We start from the raw sequence: 22,804 nt of genomic DNA on the forward strand, positions 1-22,804 counted from the left end.
TTATTTGCAACTACAAAAACCTTAGCGATTCCTCTAGATAAAATTGAGATTAGTAAAATTTTGGTATTTGGCAAGAGTAAGGTACCAATCCCTGAGGACGATACTCTACTTATTACTTTACTATAAAACTACGATACTGTGCACTTGCAGTTTTGCACCGGTCAGGATGGTTGGAACGGAGGAAACTTTGTTGGGTTTGTTGAGTTTCATACGGTGGAGAAGGGAGGACGTGACGGTGGCATGGCTAAGGTCCGTGTAGTGCAGATGGCTGCATTGTGAGGAAGGGACAATCGGACGAAGCCACCCAACCGTTGAGAGAGAAGAAAAGCAGGACAGGAACTAAAAGATAAGATTTGGGGATGTACAGTGAATCCCCAAACATGGGGAACTTCTATAGCACCCGTAAATCTCAAACCCATTTTAGGGATTGGGATGGAAGGTGTTTTTTATTCAAAACCGTAAAATTTTCCTTAAATTATAAGGATAAAGGGGATATGCGGTACCGAATGGGAATGCTCTTATAGTGTGGGAGATGATTATGAGGTATTTTAATTAAGACTGTTCATCAAAGTGCTAGTTCGAGTACTCAGTGTAGCTAATACTTCATATGGTTATGTAGTTCAATGAGATAAGATGAGATGTTATGTTGAAAGTTGAATAAAATATTGTTATAATGTTAGTTTTGTTTTGAGATTTAAAAAAGTTGAATGGTTTATTATATTTTGTGTGAAAATTTGAAAAAGTTATAATGATTATATGAGATGGAATGAGATAAAATAATTTGATTTTTGTTAGCCAAACCAGTCCTGAATCTTGATTCGGGTGTCAAATACGGCCTAGGTACCCGTCCGGATTAACACAAGTTATGCCTTAAAACGAATCCAACTTTTTGAACTAAAAAATCTAAGTATAACTAGATTTTGCAAATACTCATTTTTCTAAAAGCCTATATTTTATTAAGAAAAAAATAGTGTTAAAAAATTTACAAAGGGAATGAAATAAATCTCAAAATATTGAACATTATCCATAATAATAAACATATATCAAAATGGAAAACTACATTTTATGTCAAAAACAACTAAAGTTATAAACAACTAATTACTTTTTTAACTAAACCCATGTAAAAAAATGAAATTTAATATTCATCAAATAAAATGCATGCAACACATACAATGCTTCCACTACATAATATATTGTTTGAGTTTTCATTAGATCATATGACCTGTTGTAAAAAGAGTGGTTTGCGAATCCAATAAATGACGACACTAAACTTTTGATGCATTTTTTTTTTGCATGACTAAATTAAGCCCAACAATACTATTGAATGACCCGTGATGATGGTTTGAGCGTTGATACAGTATTCGAATGTTTATCTCTGAAATAAATAATAAATAAAACATATAAAATATAACTAAAGATATAAAAATTTATGTAATTTGACATAAATTCTACGTCTGCAGGTCATTTGGGATGAAAATCACTTTGTTTGATTATTGTACAGTCTTTCATGACTTTATATATCTTTCAATGTAATGAAAGAAATTAGATTGGTCTGCAAAGAGAATGATTTATTTCATGTTTGGTCTGATATGCAAACAAGATTGTAGAAGAGTAGAGTAGAAGAGGTTGCCATGATCTTGAGAGAATTATGGACTAGAAGAAATAGAATGGTTTTTGAAGGCAAATTTGACAGTCCAAGCAAAGTTATCACTACTGTAATATCCAGTCTAAGGAGTTTTCAAGCATCTAGAATTGAGATGTATCAGACAAGGGGGTCCAATACCAAAAGTAGGAAAGATACCAAGTGGAAGTTGCCTGATGAGGGAGTATTTAATGTAAATTTCAATGTTGCTATAGATAAAACAAACAACAGACTGGGATTGGGTATAGTAGCAAGAAATCATATGAGAGAGATTTTATTTTTCATTAAGTGCTTTTAAAGATGTTTAGTGGCACTTCTGAAATGGCTGAAGCTATTGTTCTATGGAGAGTTATGGAATTAGTAGTGGAACTTGATGTTAGAAATGTAGAGTTTGAAGGAGATGCTAAAAGAGTAATCAAAGGGGTAATAGAAAAGAGAGATACATGTGCATGGATGGAATAGATTTTTGATGATATGCGATGCAGGTTATTACATAGACCTGATTGGTCTGTAATGTTCATACATAGAGAAAATAATAGTGTGGCTCATGAACTTGCCAAGAGAGCTTTAAGAATGAAAGGTGAATGGTACTAGATTGAAGAGGGACCTTCAGAGATTGCAAGCATAATCACTAGAGAAATGCCATGTAATAATCGAGAGCAATGAGATGGTGGTAACCGATTGTAAACAACTGCATGTTTTACACAGTATTATTATGAATGAATGAGAGGTTTCTTTGGATGATTAAAAAAAAAAAAAAAACAGAAATATTATATACAAACTTAAAATATGCAAATTTCATTAAAACCTTTAAAAAAAAAGTTAGACCTATCATATTTAGTGAGGAAAAAATGAGGAAAAATGCTTTGATCAGCAAGAAATTTTATAAAAGTAATCATAAAAAATTCATGTAATTTGTTATAAAATAGATTTAACGCTTTTTTCAAACTGAGATGTTCTGTTATAGAAAATCGAAATATTGAATTTACAAATTACAAATAACTTTTTATTTTATTTTAATATTTTTGGATTCTTCGACCGCGCCTCACGAGCAGGACCCCTCCTCTTCCTCTTCCTCCTTCTTCTTCCCTTGGCGGCCCAATTTCAAGCCCTCAGCTATCTGTTTCGTAATCAGAACATTCGAGATCTGAGGTTCGTTGCTTTTGCCTTCATTTCCCATTCTATTTCTGTATTTGACGCTTCTAATGCTTTCCCGGTATCTTTTAATTTCCGTTATATCGCTCTCAACTGCGTACCTTACTTTCCTTTCTCTAATGTAATGCTCAGTAGTTTGATAGGTACATGTTTATTGGAATATGCTTTTGTTATTTTTAGTGATTTATTACCATTAAGTTGAAAGATCATTTGAATTTCACAGTTCGCCCGTGTTTAGCGTGCCGCAATGATGATGTCGGTTCCTAAACTTTCAAGACGAGTTGGTGATTGGATTCTCAAAGAGCTCTCAAGAGGTCTAAAGATGTTTCTATAGCGAAATCTACAATTTAAATTTTAAAATACATGAAGTTACTCACAGCAACACGAGTAATTTTGATATATTATCTTAGATTCTGATTTGTGGGTTCTTTTGGCAGGAGAATCTGCACCCATTATAAGAGCAGGACATGTTCAAAGGCCTTACAGCCAATATTTGAAACCACTTGTTAGTATCTCCAAAAGCTTCTTATTTATTAATCTATGCTTTTTGTTCCCATTTCTGATTATTAAGGGCGTGTAGAATTAGTCACCAAAATGTTCAAAGAGTTCAAAGAATAAACACCATAGATGCAACAATCTAACTGGAATGTTATGGGATTTGTATTCACCGCTCACTTAACATAGATGACACCGTTCTTGGTTCTGTGGATGTTGGATGCTTACTCTAAGCGATGGGTTCTTTAATTGAATCAAACAATCATACCTGGAATCTTCAGTAGTTAAATTCAATTCGTCACTGCTTTCATTTTTATAAATTATTTTATATAAATGCCAGTTATAGAATATGTGAGGATTTGTCTGGATGACCTCTTATTAGTCATGGCTTATACGGGTTTAGATGGAGGAGGCAGCGGTGTGATCATTGAGTGGAGTGGTTCATTATTCCTTTTTCCCTTCATTATTTTGTGGTGACATTAGATATATATATATTTTATAGAATTGGAAACCTGGTGGTGGTTTTATGGATTTTTACACTAGTTTATTAGTTATTGTGCCCTTTTTTTCATCTAAATATAAATTGCTTAGCAGTTTTGTCCACCAGAATATTTGTGTTTGGATTGCAGTGGTTCCTGAAATTGTACTCACACAGTTTTACATTCTAGTTTCATTTGTAAGTGGTAGTCTCTTTCCCGTTTGTGTGCAAGGAAATTCCTTCATCTGGAACTTTCTATAAGCTCGAATGAAACAACTTTATTGTAAATCATAGTTTCGGGAGGGTAGGGGTCTACTTAATTATATTTAGTTAAACCCTTTTAAGAAAGTAATTATGGAGTTATACCATTAAGATCGAGAGTCCTTGGAGGATGCTGGTCAATGCAAAATTTGGTATTTTTGTGGTGTGGATGGTGTTCACAGGAAGTTAATGAGACATTTGAAGTGAGATTTTGGAAGAACAACCCAAGGGGTTGAGTAGAGTTCTCAAGTTTTAGTAGATATGTGGTGAGCAATGGTTAAAGGCTAAATGTTCGACTAGTGTATGTTTTGGTGGTCAACACCCTTGAGGCAGTTTATTTAGAACTCAGGATTGCTCATACAAGGAAGCTTTAGTGATGGATCATTTACAATTGGGCAATGGCTCATCAACATCCAAATATTCTAGAACTTTGTTTCGTGGCAGTTTATTTAGAACTCTGGTTTTGTGAGCTAGGTATAAGAAGTTTCCAAAAACATCAAATTATTCTAGAACTTTATTAATAAAACTCTTAACATATATGTCAATAATAACCCTCTTTGTGACACCCCGTTTTTACGTGTATTTTCACTGAAAGAATATTTTAATTTAATTAAAATAATAGTTCTTTTATTTTAAATTATCGGATTTTAAGTGGATTTTGAATTGCTGTTGAGTTTAAATTGCTGTTTAATTTATTTTAGCTTGTCTTTGGTTTTAAAATTAAGTAATTAGTTTTTATTAGTTATTTATTATATTTTAGCTTTACGTTGTGTTTAAAATATTTTCTTGGTTTTATTGCTTTCAAAGTTGTTCTCGTTGGATCAGTTTTTGGACTCCAGAGATGAGGATAGGACCTCATTTCTTTTCCTCCATCTTTTCTTTTCTCTTTTTCCTTTCTCTTTCTTCTCTTTTCTTTCTTTTTTTTCTTTCTTTTTTTCCTTCTCCCCGTGCTTTCCCTTTCTCCCCCGTGCGTTTTTCTTTCTCTCTCTCCTCTCCCTCACGCTATCCGGCCAGCCGCCCAGACTTGCCGCCGGCGCACCTCCCCACAAAATCTTGGCCCCATCCGTACCGCCGTTTAGCTGGAAAACCACATTCAAGCCGAGCGGCTTTTGCTCCGATTTGCCACCGTTGCTCCACCTCCGGCCACCACCTCTTCACCACTTCATCACCGACTTCTTGCCGTCCTAAACCACCCATTTCCGGCCTCAATCCGTCGCCGGAACAGTCCCCACGAGCTAACTCTCCGATTTGGATATTTTGGCCTCCTACCGCTAGTTTGGCCGCCACCCAAGGCCAAACTCCACTTCCCTTAGCTTCATAAACATCCCTAGGCCTTTCCCTATCAATCCCGAGTTTTGGTTTGTCTCCGTTCGAAAGTGGGTAATTTATTACCCACGGTCACAGTGTAAATTACACTGTTACGTTGCTTTTCTTCCGCCGTTTGCAATGCCGCGGGCTTTCAAAAAATACCATATAGTGCTGTAAGTATTTTTCAAACTCTACTTTTAGATTTAAATGTATTTTGCTCTTACATTAAATATTTATCTGTTGGTTGGTTGATTCCAGACTGAGTCTAAGGAGTTCGGGGGCCGGATGGATTGAGGACGGAATGCTTGGTTTTGGTTGTTTGTGATTGCTTGGTTATTTGTGCCACGAGGCGTGCGTTACATATTGCATACATGTGCATTTTATTTTAATTTGAGAAAATCCTGTTTTATTGGCGTAAATGGATTTTCGGGTGCGTGTATCTCACGAGCCCAAGCCGGGATGGGTTATTATCTCGGTGGAGCTCCTCTGGTCAATCGGGAGCGTAATATACTGAGTGACGTCCCCTGAGTTGTCGCTGGGCGACGACGGGAGTGGGGGCTAGAGGATGCTTGGCTACGAACGCGTCGGGCGCAGAACTAGGCATCGCTCTACACATCGACTCCGTGGCCCTTCGCTGGCGAGGGTTAGAGGATGCTTGGCTGTGAACGCGCGGGGTGCGGAACTGGGCATCGCTCGTTTAGGTGTCATATGCGTGGTCGTTACCTGTGGTGTGACACATGAGTTAGGTTGTGCGGATGACCCCTAGGGTAGGTCATGGGGCATACGGATGAATCGGTTAATGGATTGAGTTGGATATGGGCCAAATGTGACTTTTGGCGTGATAATTGGAAATGATATGTTTTTGGGCCAAATGAGATTTTTGGCGTGCGTGGAAAAAAATATGATTTTATGGGTTTTGAGCATTGGCATCCTTTCATGCATATTGTTTGAGTTTTATATGTTTTTATCTAGTGGTGTTTGGATTTTATTTACCTGTGGCACCATTTTTGGTTCCGTAGATTTTGGTGCAGAGATCGAGGAGGAGGAGGAGGAGGAGGCTGAGCCCGAGGATGCGGCTCCGCCGGAGTATTGAGTTAAAGTTAATATCTTGTTGTTGCTTTGAATAATATTTGTAATTCGTAATATTTTATTATGTATGTTTTGAACAGCTTTGTATTATATTAAGAAAAATTCTGGTACTTAGTTATATGACTTTACTATTCACTACGTGTTTCTTCGTGCACATTTGTTGCTTTTACACACACTTGGCACTCGTCGATAGGGTGGTGACCCGCGATGTCACCATCCGGACGTCTCGATTTCCCCACGTCCGGGCGTGGGGATTTGGGGGCCTCACACTCTTCCTTTGTTCCTTCTCGTGTTCCATTTTCTTTTAATTTTTTCTTGTTAGTTGGGCATTCTGGTATTAGTTTTTTGTTTTGTGATGGGTTCGAGATGGAAATTTCTCATCGATTCCAAGACTTTTGAGCTTCAACATGAGAATGAGCAGTGGCAGCAGATTACTGAGAGATGTCACAAGGTTACTAAAGTATATCACTGTGGACATATCTACTGTGGATCAGCTGTTCACATGCATCATGATAAGATAAGAAGTCATGACGATGATAAGTAAGTTTTAATGCTTGGCCTTATGTTATGGTGGATGCGCAAGCCACAAACCTAAGTGTGGTTCACGGTTTGTTAGGTTATAATCTATGCGGTCAACGACAATTGGACTGATGTACATATGTTATGATGGCCACTATCCAAGTGAAAGACAAGATAATAAGTCATGCATGGAACATATTACATGCAGAGAGTCAAGCATTCATTCAGCCATGTTACATGAATTGCCATGATTACTTCTTAAATTCCACATATGATTGAATGATCCATATGCTATAGAGTAATGCTAGATACAGTCCTCGGTTTGTAAACCCATGCACTCCCTTTGAAAAAAAGTGGAGTCCACTAAAAAAAGAGATTTTTTTTTTTTAATGTGGGTCCTAGACTTGCCCACTTTTTCAAAGGGAGTGTGTAGGGTTTGCACATCCTAAGATTGCAAATATCATTTCTCTATATAATATGTATGATTATGAATGAAAGTCTTCAAAGTAAAGTTGAAGGTCAAGCTGCATGTAGCCCCTTTTTAGTATTTCACTATAAGTTTTAGAAGTTGCATGCAACCCTTCTCAGTTTAAATTATATTTAATGGGCCATATTAGATAAGTCTACGAGTGATAAATTATTAAGATTGATTAATGGTTTTAATTAGACTCAATAACTAGGTTAAATTCCATTTATTATTTATTGAAAGAGTTCGACTCATTTTAGAATTTAAAGACCAGTTATTAGAAATTTATTTCAATTTAAAATCATCACTGATTGAAGTCTCTCATGTAGTCTCAGTCACTGCCAATTCTACATTGAATGAACTACTAGATCATGTTTTTAAATTCAAACTCTCTTCTTGAATGATCGCGATCGAGTCCAACTCGAACTTGAACTCATTGACACCCTCTCCCAAATCTCTGTAAATATCTCCATTTCATGTGTTATTTGGAAAAAATCATAAACCTCTATAAGTGCAGTGGCCAAACCCAAGATACCCAGTCTAGCACCGTGCGTGTTCTACGTTCACCACGCCAATAGCCAACCGCCTCATTCCTCTCACAGCATCCCTCATATTTTCTTTCTCCTTCTAGTTCACGTGATCGATTTCATGTTAGAAATATTGAATTAACACTGTGAGGTAAGTAACTTGATCATAAATTAGGACTAACATACGTTAACTAGTTATATATATTATTAAAGCCAGTTCTTTGATAGCCAGTCGTTATTTATCATGTTCTATTTTGCATATTATAGTTATGTATGTATTATGCATCTCACGTTGTATAAGATACGTAAGCTTTTGTAATATCAATTGTAAGATAAGAACAATTTGATAAGATGACTATTTAGATGCATGATACCAATGCGATTTACGGGTGGACATGCAAGCTATGGACTTAAGCATGGTCCACCATAGTATGCTAGAATACTATTAGTGACTCTCCTTGCAGCTATGGGATGCGGGGGCCGGTGTACAATCTTGCGCACAGGATTAAGTGTGTGGGCTAATATAATAAGTAAGATAAATCAGATAAGCGAAGATAAGTCATGCATGTCATAGCATACGTATGAACAGCCATGATTTTAAGTTCTCAACATGAAATATTTTATAAACAACCTTATGTTGAGTATGTTTACATTATGATGAGTTTCTTACTGAGTTATTGATTCATTTTAGTTGTTTTATGGTTTAAGACTACCCTTGGTCAGAATATTTATGAAGCAAGAGCTGCAGAATGAGACTTAATCCAGGGAGGTGTGACAGTAGCCTAGATCATATACAAAGATTTTAAGTGATGACTTTTATGGCATGGGCTTTGAAAAATTTTAATAAATGCTTCTGTGCACTCTCATTTATGATTTTAGTATTTTAATACAAAACGACTTTCTTTATTATAAGGAATCTTTGTACCTGGCACTTCCTTTATAATAAAATAAATAAATATATTTTTAAATCAGATTCAGTAGTAGTACTCCAGCTCTTGAGAATTTTTAAAAGTGACGTTATTATTAACCGTGGGTAGCAGGGTGTTACACAGTTAAGTCCTATAGATATCCCTTTTATCATAAAATTGAGACTGAGAAGGTTGTTCAGGATCTTCTGAAGTTAGGAGCTATAACAGCCAGCCAGAGTCCTTTTTCTTCTCCAGCCCTTTTGGTAAGAAAGGTTGATGGAAGCTGGAGGATGTGTGCTGATTATAGGGCTTTGAATTAGGAAACAATCAAAGATAAGTTTCCTATCCTTGCAATTGATGAATTGTTTGGAGAACCAATTTTTTCAAAATTTGACTTGAGATCTGGGTATCAGCAGATTAGAGGGAAGGGGTAAGATGCACCAAAGACTGCTTTCAGGACCCATGAGGGTCATTATGAATTTCTAGTGATGCCATTTGGGCTCACTAATGCTCCTGCCACTTTCCAAGGGTTAATGAATGATGTGTTCAGGCCCTATCTAAGGAAGTTTGTATTGGTTTTTTATTTATTTATTATTTTTTAATGATATACTTGTGTATAGCATAACTTATACTGAAAATCTGCAGCATTTGAAAATGGTATTAGATACTTTGAGGTAGCACAAGCTTTTTGCCAAGATGTCTAAATGTAAGTTTGGGGCTGTAGAAGTGGATTACTTGGGACACTTGATCTTGGGTGCAGGAGATCTAGCAAAGATAGCATCCTTGTTGGATTGGCCCGTCCCCACTTTCTTAAAATCCTTGAGGGGGTTTCTAGGCCTCACTGGATATTATAGGAAGTTCATCAACAGGGTATGGATCAATTGCAGCTCCATTGACAACCCTTTTGAAGAAAAACTCATTTGAGTGGTCCCTAGTAGCAGAAACAACCTTTGTGGAGTTGAAACAAGCTGTTACACAACCACCAATGTTAAAATTACGAGATTTCTCCAAGCCTTTTACAATGGAGTTGATGCAAGTGGAAATGGGCTGGGTGTAGTTTTGATGCAGGATGGCCAACCCATTGCATACTTCAGCAAGGCTCTTAAGGGTAGAAGTCTGTCACCATCTACCTATGAGAAAGAATTATTGGCCTTAGTCGCTTCTGTAGAAGTGGCGACCTTATTTGTTGGGGTAGTCATTCAAGATGAAAACTGATCACAACAAGCCCTCAAATTGCTCTTGGAGCAGAAGGTGGGAACTGAGTCACAACAGAAGTGGATAACAAAGCACTTGGGATATGACTTTACCATTGACTATAAAAAGGGGAAGGAAAATAAGGTGGCAGATGGACTTTCAAGGAGAGGGGAGGAGCAGGTGGCTACATTGGCCTTAATTTCCTTTCCCACCCACCCCTTTGTGGATAAAAGAACTGAAGAGCAATTATTCATTGTCTCAAACAGTTATGGACATTTGCACTAGATTGCAAAATGGAAGACAAGTGACAAGCATTATACAATGCAGCAAGCTTTTTATTGGGTAGTGAAAGTTAGTAATAGTTCCTTCTTCTCCTTTCAAGGAGAGAATTTTACAATTCATCCACAATATTCCTCAAGCTGGCCATGTAGGGTATCATAAGACCTTGCATAGGGCTAGATTGGATTTTTATTGGGAAGGGATGCGTGCTGATATAAGGAAATTTGTGAGGGAATGTGACATTTGTTAGACTGCGAAGTATGAGACTCTCCACCTTGTTGGGTTGCTACAGCCACTACCTATTTCAGTTCAACCTTGGACTAAGGTTTCAATGGATTTCATTGAAAGTCTACCTCAATCACATGGCTCTTTTGTGATTGATAGGCTAACAAAGTACTCCCATTTTTTCACATTATCTTACCCTCATACAGTGATACCACTTTGTTGGGAGAAATCTAAACGACGACTTGGAATAACCAAATCAATTATCAAACAATGAAAATAATTCTATTCCACTCCGTGTGAATCTGTTAGGAAGTAATTTAATAGAAAATAATTTAAAGCAAAATCACACGCATAAAGAGCCAAGAATTTTTACGTAAAAAACCCTGCAATGCGAATGGAAAAACCACGAGACCTAGTCCAGTTAAACCTTCCACAATCAATAATGATTTGTGTACATAAAGGTTCTCTCTAGATAACACTAGAGGCATACAATCAACAATAATCTCAAGAAAACACTTTCTTGGCAACCAAAAAGTGTGATAGAAGAGATATCACCAAAGAGATGCGGTATTGTTCATGACTTCAAACACCAAAACAACTGCTCCAAATCCAATCTCCACCGTTCAGATTGTAGAGCCTTGAGTCATGAACGTGCCTGCAAAATTTCAGCTCGATCGGACCATAGACGACGCCGATTGGAACGTTTGATGGAAACTGTACGACTTTCTCTTCTTTTTTCACTTCTTCATTCACACTTCTTTTATACTCAACAACACACTTAAGTTTAAACCTAATTAAGATGGGCCCTATCTCCATGTATTGTTGGGGTTGTCCTGCATCGGTTGTGGAAGGGGTTGATAATCAGTTTATAAGTGTGAAGGAAAGCCTCACCTCTTGAATTAGCTTTTGAGATTGACAGAGGCCCAAGATCACTCAACACTGGTATCAGAGCCGAGGTTTACCAACAGTCTCAGGCCCAACAATCTGCGGGAGAAATGGGTTGTCGCTGCTCCAACCCAGGGCCCGATGTGTGAGGAGGAGATTGTTGGGGTTGTCCCACATCGGTTGTGAAAGGAGCTGGTAGTCATTTTATAAGTGTGAGGGAAAGTCTCACTTCTGACCATTGTGTATTTGATGACTTCATAATATTACTGCTATATGTTGATGACATGTTGATTGTTGGCAGGAATTCTTCAAGAATTGAAAATCTGAAGAAGCATTTCAATCGGTCCTTCGCCATGAAGGACTTGGGGCTAGCAAAGCAAATCCTTGGTATTCGAATTTACCGTGATAGAAAAGATAAGAAGTTGCATATGTCATAGGAGCGATATATTGAAAAAGTACTTTACAGACTCAATATGAATAAAGCTTAGACAGTTAGCTCTCCTATTGCTACTCATTTTAAGTTGAGTACGAAGCAAAGTCCTCCCACAAATAGAGAGAAGGAAGATATGGAAAGAGTTCCATATGCCTCAGCAGTGGGTAGCTTAATGTACGCAATGGTATGCACGAGGCCTGATTTAGCTCATGCAGTTGGAGTAGTCGACCGTTTTCTCTCAAATCCAGGAAAAGAGCATTGGAATAAAGTTAAATGGTTTTTGAGATACCTCAGAGGTACTTACAAGGTATGTTTGTGCTTTGGAAATGGTAAACCTATACTTGAAGGGTTTATAGATGCAAATATGGCTGGTGACATTGATTCCAGAAAGTCCACTTCAAGGTATTTGTTTACTTATTTAGGGGGAGCTGTGTCATGACAATCCAAACTACAGAAATATGATGTTTTGTCTACCACAGAAGTTGAGAATTTTGCCATAACTGAAGCAAGCAAAGAGTTGATATGGATGAAGAAGTTCTTAGAAGAACTGGGTTAGGCACAAGAGAATTATATTCTCTATTGTGACAGTCAGAGTGTCATCCATCTCAGCAAGAACTCAACCTTTCATTCAAGATCCAAACATATTGATGTGAGGTATCACTGGATTCGTAATGCATTGGATATAAAGTTGTTACAGATTGAAAAAATCCATATTGATGAGAATGGGTCAAATATGATGACAAAACCACTACCTATGCAAAAACTCGAAGTATGCAAAGCGAAAGCAGGTATGGTGAGCCCCCCCACATAGTCGGGAAGGAGGAGATTTGTTGTGTGGGTCCCCTTTTATATAGAGGATGGCCCATGTGGGATCATTTAGCCCACATGGAGATAGGGCCCATCTTAATTAGGTTAAACTTAAGTGTGCTGCTGCGTATAAAAGAATTGTGAGTGAAGAAGTGAAAAAAGAAGAGAAAGCTGTGTGAGAGAAGAAGGAGAGAAAGAGGCTGTCAAAAACAGAGCTGCCCGTACAGCTTCCATCAAACGTTCCAATCGGTGTCGTCTATGGTCCGATCGAGCTGAAATTTAGTAGGCATGTTCATGACTCAAGGCTACAATCTAAACGGTGGAGATTGGATTTGGAGCAGTCGTTTTGGTATTCGAAGCCATGAACAGTATCATATATTTTTGGTGATATCTATTCTATCACACTGTTTGGTTGCCAAGAAAGTGTTTTTTTGAGATTATTGTTGATTGTATACTGCTAGTGTAATCTAGAGAGAACCTTTGTGTACACAAATCATTGTTGATAGTGGAAGGTTTAATTGGACTAGGTCCTGTGGTTTTTCCCTTTGCATTGAATGGTTTTCTACGTAAAAATTCTTGACTCTATGTGTGTGTGTGATTTTGCTTTAGATTATTCTCTATTAAATTATTTCCTAATGAATTCACACAAAGTGAGAGAATTATTTCCGCTGTTTGGTAATTGATTTGGTTATTCCAAGTCACTATTTAGATTTCTCCCAACAAAGCCAGCCCCTTCCACAACTGATGTGGGACAATCTCAACAATCTCCCTTTCACACTTCAGGCCCTGGGTCAGAGGCATCGACAACTCGTTTCTCTCACGAACTGTTGGGCTGAGACTGTTGGTAAACCTGGGCTCTAATACCAATGTTGGGTGGTCTTGGGCCTCTCTCAACCTCTCAACCTCTTGAGCTAGTTTTTGAGGTTGAGAGAGGTCCAAGAGCCCCCAACACATGTGGTTTAGGTATTCTTTGGTAAAGTTTTTAAGTTGCATGGTATACCTAAGTCAATAATGTCTGATATGGAACCTATATTCACTAGTTCTTTTTGGAAATAGTTCTTCAACCTACAAGGCACCACTTTGGCCTTTTGCATACCATTCACAGACTAATGGTTAGATAGAGGCCCTTAACAAATGCATTGAAGGCTATTTGAGGTGTTACGTAGGGACTGAGCCTAAGGATTGGAGTATATGGTTTGCCCATTGTTGAATGGTGTTATAATACAACAGTTCATTCTTCTACTGGACTGACCCCCTTTGAATCACTTTATGGGTACTAAGCCCCTAAGCTCCTACCCTATGTCCAAGGAACTACTGCCAATACTGCTTCTGATTAGCAGTTAAAGTCCAGGGAGAAAATCATGGGGTTGTTGAAGGAAAATTTACAGAAGGTACTAGGGGTGTAAATTGGTCTGGGGGGGTGTAAGTCATTTTTCCTAGATCGGACCGGACCAAACATCCATAGGGACCGAACGGGACCGGTAGCTATCAATCCGATCCAGTCACTCCGTTTGTTCCGGTTCAATTATTTTTTTAATTTGTTTCTTCTTTTCTCAAATAAATTAATAAAAAAATTTATTTAAATTACTAAATTAAAATTTAGTGAATTATTAATGTAGATTATGTAATTAACTCATTAAAAAAATATTTTATATGGTCAATGATAATAAATTAGGTAAAAATTACATCATTAATTTATATAATTACCATATAAAAATAATATATTAAATTATTAAAAATGCTTTTAAAATATATATAGGAGTTTGGTCCAGTCTGGTCCAAAATTTATAGATTCTAGGACTGAACCGAATGGTTTCGGTCCACAATTTATGGAACCAACACCGATCGGTTTGGTTTGATTCAAATGGGTCGGTCCGGTCGGTTTTTCCAGTTCGGACCAACAGGCTTACATCCCTGGAAGGCACAAAAAGAATGAAATTTTTTGCTAATTAGAAAAGAGTGAAAAGGACCTTTGAAGTGGGAGATTTGGTTTTTCGGAGACTACAACCATACCGACAGAAGACTATAGACATAGACATAATTTAAAGTTGGCACCTCGATACTATGGGCCATTCCAAATCACTGATAAGGTGGGTATAGTAGCTTATAAGCTCAATTTACCAACTTCTTCAAGAATACATCCTGTCTTCCATGTGTCTTGCCTTAAAAGGAATATGGGTCAGCAAGTTGAGGCCATCTTGGACAGGGCATATGAGGAAATTGGGTAATCAAGTTGTAACGACCCAATGGAAGGACCAAACCACATGGCCTATACTCCAAAAAGACTAGTCAACGATACAATTGGAGCTCCATTGGAATCATTAGAAAGGGCAAGAACTTCTCTTTCCCAAGCAATACGGGATCTCATACACCACCTACTCTTATTCTTATCACATGGGGTATCACACAAGCTATAACTGAAGTGTTGATTAAGTGGAGTGGGGCTTTTCTTGAAGACAGTACCTGGGAGTCCCTATGGAGGTTGAGGGATCTCCATCCTCACCTTGTGGGCAAGGTCTTGTGGGAGGTGCCTAGCAAGCCTTGTGATCAAGGCTTTTTGGAGAATGGGAGAATGTTAGGAGTGTGTACTGAAGTGTATATGGGAGGATAGAACGAAGGTGTGATCAGTAGGTTGTTATAGAGAAGGAAACGGTGTGTTCGAGGTCAATGAAATGGTGCATTCCAATACAGACGGAAGAATAAGTCATAGGGGTCGTTAAGGAAACGGGGCATTTTTGTATCTTTAGTCATATGGTGAGTTTTGAGTTTGGGTCATTGTATATAAGGGCAGGAAGGAAGCGATGACAGTTTATCTGATGAGTCTTGGTGGTGTAGTTCTTGGAGGTGTGATTTTTCCTCTAAATAAAATTGATTGTTGTGATTCTTGAGTTCAGTTTCTTGCTCTTTTCTTGCAAACCCAGAAAACAGAAATATGGATATTTCCCAAGTGTTGCCGTGGCTTTTAGGGTTTTCTCCCAATTGCTTGGCAAGAAAACTCAAGAAAAGCGGTGGAGCAGGTGGCACATCAGGGAGCCTTTCTCTGATAATGGCCATCAAAGATTGGGTTGGAGGCAAGGAAGAAGATCTGGTTCTCTTCCCCGGGGCTCAGGCACAAGACACAAGTGTGGTATTTTTTTTGCTTTTTTATTTTATTTTTAAAGATGGGATTCCCTAGGGTTAAGTGGCGGTCACTATTAGGATAATTTTTCGGCTGTGCTGCAGCTCCTAGAGTTAGGTTTTATAAAAATGTTAGGGATTTGATGTCTGCGCGCGCGCACGCGCGGGTGGGGGGGGGGGGGGGGGGGGGGGCAGAATATGTATAAGACAGATTAGGAAATCTTAGTGTTTTGACCTTCTAACAAGCAGTTTTCCGAATCTGTCTAGGGATTATTTTAGGCAACCTTAAATGCACGAAAAAATCAAAGATGCAATTTGACAGCCTTATAAGCAAAAGAATCATATCAATATATAGACAATAAATATTATCACAAAATAGTTATGCAAGAAATCATGGGCACGAGGGCATAAGGCTCCTAATTCAGTCCAAACTTGGGGATTTATTGGACTGGGGTGTGGCATCCAATCAATAGGATTTTATATGAATGGCAGATAGCTTTTTCATTGCTATGTAAATGAGTGTGGATAATTACAATGTTTAAATAAATGGGCAAAATCTCCAATTTCTACCGAAGAATCTCCTATCTTAATTTGGGGATCCGTTGATAAAATCTAGGGATTCTGTCCATTCCCATAATTTGCTCTTATCCATTCTTGTTTCCGCAGTTTTAGGAATAAACTTGCTTTTTAACAAAATTACACTTTCAGTTGATTGGAGATGTTTTGTACTCATAATTTTCCCGTTTCATGAAATAGTTTGGATGGCAAACAGAAGCAAACTTGTTCCAGGGAGCCTTATTTCAGAAGCATCATCATTTCTCTACCATTACTGCTGACACTGCATCTGAGGTAGAGAGTGAAGAGAACAAAAAGTAAGTTCTGTTTGTCTAAAATGGACTGGAAGAATTTCCAGCGGCGAATAATTTAGTGTGATGTTTTTAACGAGTCTAATAAATAGATGACTTAGTTCATGTCTGGGAATTGATGAAGTTTCCGAACTTTTCAACCTGTCTCAACAAAAGTTATCATCTTCAATCCAACCATCCTTAAATCTAAAACAAAAAAATTTGTAGCTCTAATGTTCTTTTCATCTAATCATTCGCCTAGAGTTCAGTGAAAAAATAAAAAAACACAAAATCAAAACGACTTTTACAACAACAAAAAAAGACAACGGTTAAAAAAGTTATATTCAAACAAATTTTCAAATCTTCAAAAGTTATATAGTTTAATAACAAATATGTTTTTATTATAATTTTTTATTTTTATTTTTTAAGTTTAATATATTTAAATAAAAAAAATATCTTTTTGTTAGAAAATTTTATTTATTATTATTTAAAAAAACCAATTACTTTAAAAAATTAAAGTTAACCAGTAGCAATCAATTATTTCCTTCTTTCTTTGTTTATACTTATAAAAAAAGAGTTGATTAATGGCAATCTATGAAGCTGCCATGTGTTTTTGATCAACGTTAATGTACAAAAAAAATTAAAAAAGTCCTCTTTCTAATTAACTCATAAGTCATACTGTGGATGATTCTCAAATGTTTTTTTATCGGATCTTAAGGCCTCGTTTGTTTTCACAAATCGTCTCAACTCAACTCATCTTATCATTACAACTTTTTAAAATCCCCATACAAAATAAAATAAACAATTCAACTTTTTCAAATCTCAAAACAAAAATAATATTAAAAAAATATATTCTAATAATATTTTATTCAACTTTCAACTTTAATATCATCTCATCTCATCTCATTTGTGAAAACTTAAGTACCCAAGAGCACAAGGGTGTTTGACCAACATTTTCTAAATTTATATAATTAGTTAATTTCTTGATTTTCATGTTGCAATACTCTAATAAATTGAGTTAATAGGCTCATTATATTACCGTCTTGATTTTTAAACCTTTTTAAATTCTATTTTTGGGTTTTGTGTTATTATATATTAATTTTAAAAATATGCTCTTTACTTCAATCAGGCAAACTTGCGCTTTGTGCCTAGGGATGGAGTTAGCACTTAACTGCGCCTAGTACCTTACTGAAACATACCTGTAGATGTACATGCCCATTTAATGTGAAGTAGCCATTTTTGGATGCAGCACTCCACTGGCAAGCCTTGCATTTGCTGGATAGTGGATGTATCTGCAATGTGCCAATGATTATTAAACTAAGATTTTGACTTGCAGCCAACTAAGGTAATTTATCCAATCAACTTCTAGGATGGTAATATGTGCTGCAATTTCAATGACTTGGCATGTTTTGAACTTCTTCAGATACGTCAGGACTTGTTCCTTTTGCTAAGTAAACCTTGGACTTGCTGCAATTCAAATGATTTGTTCAATTATTGTTAGGGGCATGATGATAGGATAGAAAAATTGTGACACCTCCGCTCTCTAGGGGTAGGAGTGCTAATAACTTAAAAATAAATAATCCAAACTTTATTGATAAGAAGAGTTATAAATAGCACTTACTCAAATTCAAGTCTTAGGCTTTTCTACAAAATTTCTCTCTACTTACGCAAATATGCATTTAAAATTTTTTGAAGAATCCCCACGAGCTATGCCTGGTTTTGCAGATTCATCGTCATTGTTTTCTTTGCCTAAATGGTTAACACAAATACTCAATAAATAACTACATGGCAACATAGATTTTCATGTTACAAAAGAACATGCTCCAATAAAACTTTATCATACATACATACATATCTCTTTTTCATACACTTCATTCTACTTTCTATTGCCTGGTATACATTGTTAACCCCCATTTGTTAGGGTTAGTGCACCTAAGGTACTAGGTAGGAATCTGGACATGAGGATTGGCATCACTAGGTCCAGCGTCAATGTGCCTCTCTTGGCATTGCAATCCACCTATGACTTGTGGTACTGTAATATTTATCATACATTGGCCATAGTCTTTTACATTTCATGCATTTAAGCATGAACTTGCTTTCCTGTCATGTCTTATCAAGCCTTATCTTATCTTACCTTATCATGTTCGTCTTTCATTTGCTCATGACTTAATAAGAAGCACAATTGGACATGATCATCACACTTACAATTCCATTGCATTCATGATTTTCATAAATAAAGAGGTACGTTGAAGTTTGAACATAGGCTATAAAGGAACTGGTTATACACGTGAATATCATAAAGCTTGGATAAAAACGATAATTTTGTTTTCAATTAATATCAAAGAGTGCGTGATCAGAGTTAGATGCAAAAATTAGGTAAAAGGGTCATGATCATGATTACTAGCTAGCATAATGATAAGGATGGGATCATGGTTACTTACCTCCTAGCCTATGCAAAATTCAAGTGAATCAAAATCACCTATATAATCACATTCAATATCTTCCTAACTTCTACCTAAACTTGTTTCATGATCACATGTGTGGTGTTTTGTGGATGTATGTTGCTGTCTAAATCATAACAGGGACTATTTGACATATTTGTGACGTGTATTTGACATTTGTGGATCTAATGAGTGCATAACTTAACACCTATCATACCCATTTCTTGAATAACTTGTTTTGTTGACTGTTTTAGGACTTCAAGAGGGAAATGACGACCCTTAGGTCTGTTTGTGGTTGCTGGCTGACTTGTCATAGTTTGATGAGAACTTTGCATGTTCAGAATCTTGATTTGGATTCAACCTGTGGCTCTCAGGGAGGTCATTAGTAACTTAAACAAATTTGTGTATCAAGTGTTAAAGGTGGCTGGAATTCAAACTTCAGCATCCTAAATTTTTGTGAATTGTGGTGTAGAATTGCTAGAATAAATGAGAAAGCATAAGATTGAAGGTTTTCAAGGAGGATTCTTAGTCTGTATATCTTAGCTTCTGTCATAGCAAAAGGGTTTATTAGGATGTGATCTAAATGGGCCTTTTACGCCCTCCAACCAAAAGCTGCCACGCCTGCTTTTTCATCATTGGTAAAATACACTCTCACAAACAATCAATTTTTTCTTCTTCTTTTTTTTTTTTTTCAAAAGTTGATGGTGTCTGCCAGCTGCTGGATTTTGAGGATTTCTTGATCAGTAGGGTTGAGCGGTTATGATCTCATCTGTTTTTTTTTTTTTTTTTTTTTTTCAAAAGGAATTTTTTATCTATATCTCATAGGATTACGTGCAAGAAGGGGCAGCAAATCTGTTTTTATAAGAGGGGTTCCCCCTAGGGTGTTTTTCTATAGACGAGCCAGCAAGCTCAGATCAGGGACTTTTATATTGGCAATAGACTTCTAATAGGTCTACTGAGGAGTGGCGGTAAGGAGGCTTAATTTTCTAGAGGGAAGGAAGATTGGGGTTTGATTTTTAAGACTTGTTTCCTTTGAATAAAACTCTAATATGCGCTAGCTAGAAGGGGATTGGGTTAGGACTTACCTGTATTTCTTGAAGTTCCTGAGAATAACCAGATGCATCCTATTCTTCCAGAAATTCCTGCAACTGACTGGTTGTGATCTGCTTAGAGTTTCTTGACATCAATGGGACAGGAGGGGAGGGTGGAGGAGGCTGGGAGTGGGGGACCCAAAGTCCTCCCTCCTCCTGATCACTCGGGAAGGATGGGGGGAAACTCCTCCAAAACATAATCTTTTAAAACTTGAAGCAATATGACTTCCGAAATATTAAATAGAGCTCTATTTACTGTTCTGATGGTCGAATGGTCCTAAATTTCACATTGACCCCATCTATTCATATTTGTGGGTGCAAAATACCAGAGGATATAGAAGATTTTCTATAATGTTAAACCAATTGCTATAGTTTTTCTTTTTTCCAAGTTCCAGTGGGTGCAATTGTGCCAGTGGCCATAATGTATCTCCAAGCATGGCAATTATACTAGTAGCTAATATGGGTGCATATATCCCTATATTTATGGAAATGTCTTGTTGGTTTCTTTATCTTTGTAGCAAATTATAGGTTTTTTGATGTTGTGCGTGTTATGTCGTCAATCATTATAAAAATGCACATCCTAATTCCTAGTGCCGACCATTGGCACCCATGAATGCATCATCTGTGTGGAGACATCATTGCTCTACCTTCCTTGTGACTAACCCAAGGAAACATTTGGACATTACTTCAATATAAGATGAGTTGTTGACTGGGGATTGAGATAAATGGAATTTCCTCTCTAAAAAGAGATCAAGTCCCTTGGAGTCATTATAAAGAGCAGGAAGCAGGAATTTCCCTCCTCTTAGACAAAATGGGATCCTATTCACTACCTCCAATACTGAACCATGGGCATTAGAATCCCCATTAAATTCCTTACATCATTGTCAGGTTATTTCATTGTAGATAGCACGGCTCAAGCCTTATACTTCTAGTTGGAGATTGGCTCCAATATTATTTGTAATGACTATATCTAGGCTTCCCAACCCCCCCCCCCCCCCCCCCCCCCTCCAACATGCGTTTGGATACTTAGAATATCTTAGTGTATCTGCGCATAATAGTGAAATGGTTTGAGTTAAGATGTTCTATTGGATTTTGGGAAAGGAGAGAGAAAAAATTGTATAAAAATATGATAGAGTTAAAAAATTATTTGAATATAATTTTTTAATAGTATTTTTGTTTTGGAATTTGAAAAAGTAATATTGTTTTTTGTGTTTTGTTTGGGAGTTTTGGAAAGTTGTAATAATTAGGTAATGATTAGATGAAAAAGTAGAATATTTGAAATTGAAAAGTGTTTTGTGTTTGAATATGTTTGGAAAGGAAATATCTGAGAATACTTGAGAACACTTGTATTGCCAAATGGACCCTTATACTTTAAAAAGAATAATTAATATTACAATTGGAGTCCTTTGAAGTCATTATAAAAGGTAATAATTTTTTCCTCCAAGGTAATGCGAGATTCCGTTCACTCTCTCTTTATGATATGGGGTATTACAATCCTCAATAAAGATTAGCAATTCTTTGTAACCAGATGCTTTATTTTTTCAGGATATCTGTCACATTTGTTGACAAGGAGGGAGAGGAAAAGCAGATTATGGTCCCCCTTGGAATGTCCATGTTAGAAGCTGCTCTTGAAAATGATATGGAACTTGAAGGCAAAGATTCTGATGTTTATTTAGTCTTGTTTTGAACGTTTACCTTAGCTTGTATTTTGTTCTCCTATGATTAATGCCATCTAGAGAAATGGTTTTGCTGAAATTCATTTCTCATAAATAGGGCATTTTTGGACACGTCTCTGAGCTTTTGATGGACCATTTTAACTGTAACATGGGGCCGCCTCCTGCTCTCCTCTTCCCTTTATTATGCTTTGTTTTTCTTGGGAGACTGAAGTTCTTCTTTCGGGCAGAGAATTGATGGATAAATCTTTTCCTTGTGGAAGAACTTGTTTTCTTTGATCATCATTATAAAATCTAATGCTTTGCTTTCTATGTCTTAACAGGAGCATGTGAAGGCTCGCTTGCCTGTTCAACGTGTCACGTGATTGTTATGGTATGATTTTTGCTCTTTGTATCAAAGCAAGTATACTTTTGGAATTTCATGTGTTTAGTACAACATTTTATACGGTTGAAGTTTGAGGGGCTAACCATCGAATCGTATTTATGGTAGGACATGGAGTACTACAATAAGTTAGAAGACCCTACGGATGAGGAAAATGACATGCTGGATCTGGCCTTCGGCCTTTCTAAAACGTAGGTTCCTTTTGCACGAATGATTTTCCATGATGTCCTATGCAGATTAAATGCTATTTTTATTTTGATCTTTTTTTTCTAGTTTTTTCTTTTTGTTTAAGCGACTTTGGTAAGACTTAAATCTATGTTCTGGATGTTTCAGGTCTCGTCTTGGTTGTCAAGTGATTGCAAAACCCGAACTTGATGGAATTCGTTTAGCAATTCCCACTGGCACTTGAAACTTTGCAGTTGATTTTTAAAGGTTTGGGTTATGCGAATGACATTGAAATTGTTTAATGAGAGAAAGGACTCAATCATCCCAATTTTGTAGCTCTTATATTCTATTTGATCAATGAGAACCATTTGGTTACAATGTTGCTTACTTAAGGTAGCTGACAATAATTACTGGAGATT

The 22,804-nt window shown here is 36.8% G+C and overlaps 1 protein-coding gene across 1 annotated transcript; it reads left to right on the forward strand.

Annotated features, from left to right (window-relative positions):
* The first annotated feature begins 2,624 nt into the window (after positions 1–2,624).
* On the forward strand, positions 2,625–22,772 carry LOC122307852 (adrenodoxin-like protein 2, mitochondrial). Its single transcript, XM_043120961.1, has 9 exons — positions 2,625–2,794; positions 3,021–3,111; positions 3,235–3,302; positions 16,545–16,660; positions 18,555–18,662; positions 21,711–21,817; positions 22,162–22,211; positions 22,329–22,411; positions 22,554–22,772. Exons 2-9 carry the CDS (start codon positions 3,045–3,047, stop codon positions 22,627–22,629), a joined length of 675 nt encoding a protein of 224 aa, XP_042976895.1. The 5' UTR covers positions 2,625–2,794; positions 3,021–3,044; the 3' UTR covers positions 22,630–22,772.
* Positions 22,773–22,804: the final 32 nt, after the last annotated feature.

This window comes from Carya illinoinensis, chromosome 4 (assembly GCF_018687715.1).
Source record: "Carya illinoinensis cultivar Pawnee chromosome 4, C.illinoinensisPawnee_v1, whole genome shotgun sequence".
Taxonomy (NCBI): Eukaryota; Viridiplantae; Streptophyta; class Magnoliopsida; order Fagales; family Juglandaceae; genus Carya; species Carya illinoinensis.